General features: G+C 32.9%; 2 protein-coding genes across 4 annotated transcripts in view; one reads left to right on the forward strand and one right to left on the reverse strand.

The window, feature by feature from the left end:
- Positions 1-2,232, forward strand: part of LOC145268597 (salivary C-type lectin 1-like) — a 103,360-nt gene extending 101,128 nt beyond the window's left edge. Inside the window, exon 3 of the mRNA XM_080124045.1 lies at positions 1,881-2,232. Within this exon, the coding sequence (XP_079980171.1) occupies positions 1,881-2,122 (242 nt within the window). The 3' untranslated portion in view covers positions 2,123-2,232. The remainder of the gene's footprint in view (positions 1-1,880) is intronic.
- Positions 2,233-5,604: 3,372 nt separating this feature from the next.
- Positions 5,605-11,063, reverse strand: part of LOC145268687 (uncharacterized) — a 55,999-nt gene continuing 50,540 nt past the window's right edge. For all 3 annotated transcript variants that reach the window (XM_080124198.1, XM_080124197.1, XM_080124199.1), the window contains 2 exons: positions 9,536-9,672; positions 5,605-6,254 (listed from right to left, as the gene is read on the reverse strand). In XM_080124198.1, coding sequence (XP_079980324.1) covers positions 6,016-6,254; positions 9,536-9,672 — 376 coding nt within the window. In that variant the 3' untranslated portion in view covers positions 5,605-6,015. The remainder of the gene's footprint in view (positions 6,255-9,535; positions 9,673-11,063) is intronic.

An 11,063-nucleotide genomic window follows, 5' to 3' on the forward strand; every position in this document is an offset into this window, starting at 1 on the left:
ACCTTAGAGGCTGTCATTATGAGATGAAAGAGGTTGTGATGATGGTAATTGACACACTCACAACAAGACTTCCATGGGACCTTCCAGAAGTTGTCAGAATTGTATAAAAAGTGCATTGCAGCCAGAGGAGATTACTTCGACAGGGGAGTAGAGTTTCATGTATGTGCTATCAATAAAAGTGCCCATGTTATATTGTCACCGTACCGAAAGGGGGTTTATGAACGTTAATCATTTTAATCTCAAATAGAAAAGGATGTATAAACTCGACATGTATTTGTATTAGTACATTGGCTACTGTACACTCGTTAACCCTTATCCTCGAGTGGCCTCTGAGCCTTGATAAGCGTTGACTCCTATGTGTAAAAAAAATATACACACCCTACAAATTATATAGACCCGGTATGCAACATTTATACACAATTGGGCAGGAGCTGCTAGAAAGGACTTATCCTGCCTTCATACAGAGTTCAAAATAGACTTCATTAGCATTGACGGTCTCAATTTGAGACAACTGCTATCCAGCCGGCGACAACACATTACTGACCGGCCTTAGTTATTGTTTGCTTTTTCTTTAACGGCATATCAACCCTTTTTAGGTTATTTAATGCCGAATCCAAAGATTTTGAAGAACAATTTTTTAATAGAATATATTTGTTGTTTTCAAGTCGGTTTCTATTTAATCCATAGTTGGGACCCTAACAGGTACTACCACTCCGGGTCAGAGTGGACCTGGGAGCAACAGCAATTAAAGGGTGGCTCCACACTCCCCAAAGTCCGCAAGTTGGGACCTCACCACTAGATATAGTTTAAGGTCATATCCAGGACCATGACCGACCTTAAAAGAACTTTCTTTGCCTTCTTCCCTTTTTAGCAGCCTGACCTGCCAGTTCCTGCTACAAATAAAATACTCTTCGTTGTTATTGCTTAAAAGGAAGTTGGTGTTTCTTTTGTGTTTTTGTTCTTTGCCTTAATTTATTAGGAACGTAAAACAACAAGACTCTTCTCCTCCTAAACCCTGAAGAAAATTTAAATGAGAAATTTGAAAACTTTCAAGTGTCGGAAATAATAAAATCATTTTATTTACTTTTATTGTTGTTGTAAGCCCAATATTTTGCTAAAAATAGTTTTATCAGGGTAGGAAGTCCGTTCCGCGATTTTTTATTATTATTTTTTTTTTATTTTCCCATATGGAGGAGACGATAACTCAGAGTAGAAGTGAAGAGAAATATACGTGTTGTCTCGGTGGGTCCAGTTTCGAGCAGGAAATTTAAAGTAAAAGATGATCTGTAGCAGTCACAGACAACTATTTTCTCTGGTGAATCAATGCCCCCCTCTGAGTTCTCCGGCCACAGGCTGACTAATCAACTAACAGGGCGCATTGATTCATCTACTCCCAAAAAGTCTGGAGGGAACGTCAGCCAGTCAGATCTGGACCACCAGCCTAGCAACATCTATCCTCTTTCATCTCCTGTCCACCGGACATCTCGCTATAGTATTGACGGTCTCGATTTGATCCAGCCGGAGACGACACGTTACTCACTGACCAACAACAACCTTAAAAGAACTTTCTTTGCCTTCTTCCCTTTTTAGCAGCCTGACCTCCCAGTTCCTGCTACAAATAAAATACTCTCCGTTGTTATTGTTTAAAAAGGAAGTTTGTGTTTCTTTTGTGCTTTTGTTCTTTGCTTTAATTTATTAGGAACGTAAAACAACAAGACTCTTCTCCTCCTAAACCTGCGTTCAATAGGCATCTTCTGTCTTTGTGATAACCATCTTTCATTCTTCTTACTTCTTCTTTGCATTAAGTGGCCTCACGTCTTGTCTGGAGCGATTTGCTGCTTCCGGTTGCCTCTGATGTCGTCGTTTATTTTTCCTTTCAGATGAGCTGAAAACTCGCTGGTTCCACCTGGGTGCGTCAGACGCCGTCCAAGAGGGAACGTGGGTCTGGTGGACGGGCGAAGAGATCGACGCCAACGCAACAAACTGGATCCCTGGATCTCCTGACAATTACAAGGGAAACCAGAACTGCATGGCAATGGATCCACGCTCCAATCACATGTGGAATGACATTTCGTGTGAGAACAACATCTTCTATTATATCTGCGAAAAAATATTGATTTAACCCTAACCCAAGCTAACTTGGATGATGGAAAATTCAACAATTTGAATAACAGTGTCTTATTATATATTACACTAGCAAGCCACCCGGCATTGCCAGGTCATAAAATATGTTTAAATATGATACTTTGATTAATGCAGATTTCGTATTTATTATTATCATTATTATTATGATATTGGACCCAATATATAGCAATGATTTAAAAAGTTAAAAAAAAAAAAAAAAATGACTTGTATGCCACCACCAAGAATTGAAACCAAAACGTTTAGCTAACGATTTGCTTTTTCCTTTGAGGTTAATGCCTGAGGTATGAAGACATGTTTGCTGCAAGGCTAAAAATTAAAGCATGAACCAATAGCTATTATGTTATGCATGCATATTCGTAATACCGTCGTTTGATTTTCACCTGACAAATTACACTTCTTTAATTTTTCACACTTATGCACCGATTTTTCCCGGCTAAAACCCAAATATAAAGTTTTGCATCTCATAAGAAAACCGAAAAAACTAATAGGGAATTAATTAAAATGAATGTTTAAAAGAATATGCAAATTAGCTAGATCTTTTGCAGATGAATGCAATTCCACAACCCATATATAACAAAGTTGTATTTTCTTTTTTAAATAAACAGAAAAAAAAACACACACACAAAAAAAAAAATTTAAAGGAGTATAAAAGATTAAAATTCTTATTTATTTGTTCGTAAAAAAGTGATGTCCTCCCCTACATCCATACACGAAAATGAAATGCTGGCATGTGTTGGACGGATTTAATTTTTGCTTTTGACAAAACAAGTTAAAGAAAGAGGTTCAGTTATGTGACCTCCTCCCCTACATCTACACATGAAAAGAAAGCCGTCCAACACATGCCAGCATGTAAAATAGACGCTTGAACAATCTCTTTGGAATTTTATTTTTTCTTGGCAGTATACAGGTAAACAATGTAAAGAAGTTGTTTCAATTAAGTGACCTCCTCCCCTACATCTATGCATGAAAAGAAAGCCGTCCAACACATGCCAGCATGTAAAATAGACGTTTGAACAATTTCTTTTGAATTTTATTTTTTTTTGACAGTGTATAAGTAAACTTTTTTTAAATTTTTTTTATCCGCCATTGATAACAGTGGAAATACCGGAAGTTCCCGTAAAGCAGGGGAGATAAGTCATTCTTTCATCAAAACAAGTGGAGATGAACTGCAAATTTTTACTCGTAATTAATCGTCTACTCAACGGTTTTGTTAAGTTTTTTGTTATTTTACTTATTTTAGCATATTTTTTAGTATTTTTTTCTTGACATGCGATTTTCAATTGAAACTAGATAATTAGACACGGACAAAAAAAAAATTGGAAAAAAAAAAAAATGTTGTTTTTTTTTTTTGAACGAATTAAAATATCTCAAATTCCATTATTCTTGAACAACTTTTTTTCCAGAAAGATAAAAGCCTGAATTTTATCATACGAAAAGCAGAATAATATGAAACCTTTTTTTTTTTTTTTTTTACTATTTTTAATAGAATTTTAAATTTTGCAAAGCCGCACCATTCACCGCTATTTTTGTCTGGATGGATTTAAATATTGTTAAAAAGTATTGAACAATTTTTTTTTTTTTTGTCTAAATAAGATTTAGGGTGAGTTGCTATAAGAATATGCAAAAATATTATAATATAAGTACCTGAATTTCAAATAATCCCACTTTTTTATGTCACTATAGATTTCACATTGTAAAATTTAAAAAAAAATAAAAATTAATGATAGTTTAAAATAAACGTCATTTACCCATGTATTTTTAGCGTTTGATTTGACGATTAAGTGAAGGGTTTAATTCTGTTTTCATAATTGAGATTTGTTGCCTACATAACTCTCTAAGTTAAGCAATGATGAGGCTGGCCAGTATCAGATGGGTGACCATTCCGGGAATGCTAGGCGTTGTATGTGTTGAAAACAACTCCTGCATCTAATATCACGCTTGGTCAATTGCAGGTGAATCAACAAGAAATTGACGAAAGAAATTATTGTATTTTTAGCAAAACGTGCAGTTATTTATCAATTTATTTTTTTTTATCGATTCTTCAAAGCATTTCCTATTTAATATTAGCAAAATTGGGCTCACTAAAAAAAAATATTAATTTATTTTTCAAAGATTTAAAAGTAGCGTTTTTGCAAAAATAATAGAATTATATCTTCTTCTTTTTTTTTTTTTTTTGCTAATCTGGAAAAAATAATTATTAACATATTCAAGGAATTTCACAATTCAAAACACAAAAGATGAAAAATGAAACATTCAAAATCCAGGTTTTCATCCTTAAAATCTGATACGTGCACAGTTTTTTTTTTATCTATAATCCTCACCATATTTGTACCTACAAATAAAGAAGGGGGTTTGTAGGCATATATATATATATATATATATATATATATATATATATATATATATATATATATATATGCGCATAGATCATCGTATAACGATTAGATCACTGTCTGACTGACGTAAATGAACATTTAAAATTAAAATGTTTAAATTCAACGGTATTTCACGCGGTTAATGGTAGCTGAATTGATACGGTCTTCGCTAATCGAGCCAGAGATGTCTCATGTTGCGGGGTTCGAATCGTTCAACTGCTGTTAATTATGACACCCTGCACTGAAGATTCCCGAAAGGATGATACCCTAGTGTTTGTAGGTATTTAATTATTATAGTAAAAAAAATAATTATATATATATATATATATATATATATATATATCGATTAAGAAAAAAAAAGTACACCATTATAAAGTTCATTCTTCACTTAACAATCGGCGAATAGAAATATATCCCTTTTTTTTTTTTTTTGCTAATCTGAAAAATTCAAAACACAAAAGACGAAAAATGAAACACATTCAAAATCCAGATTTTCAACCTTAAAATCTGCTACGTGCACAGTTTGTTTTTATCTACAATTCTCACCTTTACAATTATTTTAAGCATATTTGTACCTACAAATAAAAAGGGGGTTTTGTAGGTATATATATATATATATATATATATATATATATATATATATATATATATATATAAATCGATTAAGAAAAAAAAAGTACACCACTATAAAGTTCATTCATTGGATAATTACTTGATTTTTTTGTTGATTTTTAAAGAAAGACAGTCAATAAATACTTACTTTCTCCTTCTGTTTTGGCTGTGCTTAGAAGCACTATCGTATTATTCTATACAAGGGGAGTAACTCTTCTTTGAAAAAAAAATGCAAGTATAAATTGAATTATGTCCCTTACATCGGACCTGACTCGGATCGTGTTCCTAGAATTTTTATTTTGCATTTTGTGCCTTAAAAAAAATAAAAACGAGACAGAAACGAAACGGTGAAGAGATATGTTGATAGAGAAAGATGGGGCAGTAGAAAAAAGTTGTTTGGTAGGAATACTGAACACCATTTTGTCATAAGTTTCTAGAATTTTGTTCCCCCCCCCAAAAAAAAAGTCGCATGTTTTTCTCACAATTCCTTTAATTCTTTAATAAAAAAATTACAATATAGTTGTATTTTACATTGTTGCATTAAAAAAAAGTCTTTAAGTCCAAGATTATCGTATATAAAAAAAAAAAAAATGAACGCATCTCTTAGTAAAATACAGTTACCTCCCTTAGAACAATCAGGTAATATGCCGAGTTGCCATAATTTCAGAAGTTGCCACGGAATTTCAGAAGTTGTCACGGAAATTGTCCTTTTTTTTTTTTTTTTTTTTTTTTCACGTTAGATGAACCACTTGGCATAAGCGCTTTTGGGGATAAAGTTAATCGAGGGCCGAAAACACTCCTGTAATAATCATCAAGGGAGACAATCCAAAAAGTTCAAACGAAGTTATCTCCCTTGAATAAACTACTTCACTTTTCAAATTGGCTATGGTGGAAGAGCGACTGTGTCAGTTTCCGTGTACTTTGGAGGGGGAAGCGGGGCGGGTGAATGTTCGTACATATGTGAGTACCCGTCGGTTTGCGTTGCTATTTCCTGGGAGACCACTTTAATTTTCGGGGTCGGATTCAGGACGATCTGTTCCGGCGTTCGTACCTTCTCCCGATAAAACAACGGCAGAAGGCTCATGAGAATATAAAAAACGCCGCTAATCGTCAGCATTATTCCTGAAAAATAAAATGAAAGAAAATTATTGAATAGAAGGTTCGTTACATCTCCGAAAAAAATTTGTAACTTGTGTACTTTTGCCACCTTGCTGAAATAATAACGTTATTTTGAAAGCCATTCTTAACATGGGGGAGGGGAGGGTGTTTTGTAAATATTCTCTGCTTCCACCTAATAATTTTATAAATAATTTTTAATAAAAAAAAAATATATCGTGAAGCTTCAATTTACTCCCCGCCCCCCAAAAAATGATTTAAAAATAGCGCAGAAGTACACAAGCACCAACACTTCATAAGATTAATTTGTGAATATTAGAAAACCAAAAATTGTTATAAAATATTTCCGTAAATAAATTTAAATAATTATTTTTTACTAGCGTGACCTGTGGAAATTCCACAGCAGCATCATTCACACGTAATATATTGCGTTTTTTTTTTTGGGGGGGGTCACCCTGTATTCTGGCACTACATTAGCCAGATTACTTAGATAAATACTTTTACAGTTTTAACAGAGTGGACCTGAGAGCAATGGCAATTAAAGGGTGGCTCCACACTCCCTAAGGCCCGCAAGGTGGGGCCTCACCATCGGATATAGTTTTAGGTCATATCCAGGACCAACGCGATTTTTAAAATTTTCTCAAATAATTGATTAATTTCGTTAATTTTTTTTACAGACTTTTTAAAAAAAAAAAAAAAAAAAAGAAAAAAAAAAACGCTGAACTACATACAAACTGAAATAAAAAAAATACAAAAAAATTTCTCATACCATTCCAGCCCTCCTCTCTTTAACACGATCTTATTAGAATTTTTTTTTTTTTTTTTTTGGGGGGGGGGGGTCACGTCTTATTTTTATTTATTTATTTATTTATTTTTTTAATTAAAAAATAATAATAATAATAATAATCATTATCATCATTATGCACAGTCCATCAGTCTTGACGATGACTAGTCGGGGCCTCAGATACACACATATATATGCATACATAACTGCACCCATACATGCATACACACAGACATACATAAATACTTACGAACACATACATACATACATACATATATATACACACACATGCACACATATATGCACGCATAACTGCATATATACATACAGACAGGCAGACATACAAAGACATACACATATACATACATGTATATACAAACATACATATACACACATGTATATACAAACACACACATATATACACATATATATATACACACACATATATACACACATGTATATACAAACACACACATATATACACACATATATATACACACACATATATACACACATGTATATACACACACATACGTGCACACATCATCATAATCATAATGCAGTCCGTCAATCTAGTTGGGGCCTCAGTGCTTTACCCCTCGGTGTTGGTGTAGTCTCGTTCCATCGCCACAGGACTTTCCACCTTGGCTCCAAACTTGCTTGCGCAGTTTAGATGCAGTATCTGTTCCGCATCAGATAGACACCCTCTGAACCTCCAATGCTCATGTCCAGTGGAGCGAACCCGCGACGACTGGCAGCAAAGGAGGCCACAGCTTTTGGCCGAAAGTAATCTCAGTGAGGTAAACAGTCGCCCTATAGTGTCCGCTACTATGCCTTTTCTTTCTGGACGAGGTTGCATAGCCTTTTAAGGAAAACTGCAAGGCAGCAGTAGAATTTGAAGTCAGAGTTCCTATCTGTTAGCCTTTTGCTGTGATAAGGCCCACAAGGCAGTGGTGTTTGAACAGTAGCTTTAAATATTAAAACATATATATATATATATATATATATATATATATATAGTGTTATAATGGAATAAATCCAGAGGAAATCCGGGTATGAGAGCTCAATGTGGTAAACAGAGCAATAATATAAAAATATAACACGGAAATTACATAATTGTCGATGCAATAATTTATTTCAACCTTATGGTATTTTCAAGCATCTAAACTAGACAATTATTTTTTTGATACTGAAAAAAAAAAGAAAAGAAAAGATCGGGCTTCGACCCTGGTTTTTTGAGGGTCGAAGCCCGATCTTTTCTTTTCTTTTTTTTCAGTATCAAAAATGTAATTGTCTGAGTTAGATGCTTGAAAATACCATAAGGTTGAAATAAATTATTGAATCGACAATTATGTAATTTCCGTGTTATAATTTTTATATATATATATATATATATATATATATATATATATATATATATATATATATATATATATATATATATATATATATATATATATATATATAAAATGTAGATTTATATTATTTCTATCGATATTTTGGAAAAAAAGAAGTTTAAAAAATATCTAAAAATTGTTTAAGATTTACAAAATTTTTAAATTATTTACATTTGAAATTTTTTTATGTAATTTCAAACGATTTCCGGAATTATTTCTTATTTTTCTAATGATTGAATTTTTCAAGGTTTGTGAAAAAAAAGAAAAATGTGAAAGATTCGGTCCTAAAACTTATTATGAATAAACAGACAATCTTACTGTTAATAATTGAAAAACAAATTTTTTTTTTTTTTGATCAATGCTGTTTTTGAATAGTGAATAATTAAAAAAAAATATACTTAGAAATCAAACGTGAATAATTTTTTTTCTATGGAAGACCAATGACACAGTAACCTGTTTGTGCTTTGCTGATAAAAATCGTAGCATTACTTGTTTCTTTTGTCAGAACAACCGAGTAACTGAAATAATTATGATTTAAGAGTTAAATTTCTTTGGGCACGGCATGTTTTAAAATCTATTAATACTAAATAAAAATGTGACTTAAAAAAAGTTTGCATGAAAAATAAGTTTCTGATATAATTAATTTAAGAATTCATTTGTTCATTGTTCACATTACATTTAAATTTCTGCATATTAGTCAGGAACGCAGGAAACAGGAAAGGAATTCCAAAGTCTAGCATTTCAAGGCAAGAAACTATTATAGGATGCTTTCCGGCAACCAGAGACATCTACAATGAAGTGGTGGGATTTCGCTGCTTGTCAGGTTAGTCAAGAGAGGGTATTTACATCCAGGGGGCATGATACAGGGAAGCCGGTTGAAAGGTAGATAAAATTAAAACTGGATAGATGTTTGTGAATGGGCGGAGATGAAGATAAATCAAGCAAATAGGGTTTGGGGGACACTCAGTCATGTTGGTGTGTATTCAGCAGCTAGCAGAGACAACTTTTAATAATATGAAAAAATTGTTGTAATCAACAGAGAAGCAGTCCCACGGCAATGTGTTCCACAAGTGGGAAGCCCTTGCAAAGAAATTCTTATAACTTACCCACAACAATACTTTCAAGGTAATCTCTTTCAATCCAAAATGTCGGAATAGCCAAGATAATATATAAAACGCCTTTCTTCCAATTTGAAACCATCATGCAAATTTTCCAACATTTGCAGTAGCAGCAGCCAGTCTCTCTGCAAAAAAAAAAAAAATAAATAAATAAAAATAAGATCTATATAATATTCTCATTGTTCCTTCCTTAGTCTGTACGTTACACTTGAATAAGATTAAGCTTTAAAAAAATACCCATGTTTGAAGGCCAACAAGCTTGAAAAAAAAAAGGGAGGGGGGCAAATACAATTTGTGAAAAAAAAAAAAAAAAAATTCGCAAAATTTGGCTTTAAAAAGGACAGACTTGCCACCCATGTTTGAGGGCCAACATTTGCGGTTTCACTTAATGTCAAAACCAGCAAATTCGAGCATTGCTACAAATATAATTTGCTGATTTCTTTCTGTCCTCTGATGAGAAGAATAGCAAGAATAGCATTCTTTGAAACTCCACGGAATAAGGATTTTGTAAATTGTTTTTTTGGAGTATTTAGTCAAACAATAAATTTTGATTGTAAAGTTCAACTGACAGTTTTAATTTTTCTTTCTCTCATATATATATATATATATATATATATATATATATATATATATATATATATAATATGATGATTGCTGCATCTTTCCAGATGATCGCCATCACAACAAGTTCTCCCAATCTCGCCGTCTATGCCATCTCAGCTGACTCTGTACTCCCGCCGCAGATTTGCACATCTTGAAGCAGATGTGACATACAAATTGAGCAATTTCCATCGAGTTGACTTCCTCTGAAGGTTGAAGGATATTCCTATGAACAATCAAATGTCTTCTCAAACCAGCAGTAGACTTGCAAACTTTGCTGCATGCTAAACAGATCGTTTGGTTCGGACTAATATGTGCCAAGTTGACCTGAACAGGAGTTTTGTGCGACTTAAGGTGGTTGATGCAGCCAGCTTTTGACAAAAGCACTCGTTCACAAGTGTCGTATTTCCAGCTCTGTGTGTCATGGTTTAGACCATCAATTAAACCTTTGCGAAGCTCTCGCTTCAGATTGCTGTGGGCCTACTTTCTTTTCTCTAGAGCATCTCACATACAAGCTTTTGCCACTTCGACCTTTGCAGAATAAGTTCTTCCCATGTGTCGATGTCGATTTGTAAGACTTTCAAATTATTCTTTGTAGAGTCCTTGAACCTCTTCCTAGGCTATATATATATATATATATTTATATATATATATATATATATATATATATATATATATATATATTTACCCTTTCACCAATTTGGTACCCCCACATAGGAGCGGTATATATATTGTTTTTAAAATATAATTATCCACTGACATGTGTTTCGTCTACAACTCATCATGAGTCGTAGACGAAACACATGTCAGTGGATAATTATATTTTAAAAACAATATATATATATATATATATATATATATATATATATATATATATATATATATATACATACATAAATAAAAAATAAAATTACAG

The sequence above is a fragment of the Euprymna scolopes genome, chromosome 44 (assembly GCF_053919585.1).
Source record: "Euprymna scolopes isolate OS-2025 chromosome 44, ASM5391958v1, whole genome shotgun sequence".
Taxonomy (NCBI): domain Eukaryota; kingdom Metazoa; phylum Mollusca; class Cephalopoda; order Sepiida; family Sepiolidae; genus Euprymna; species Euprymna scolopes.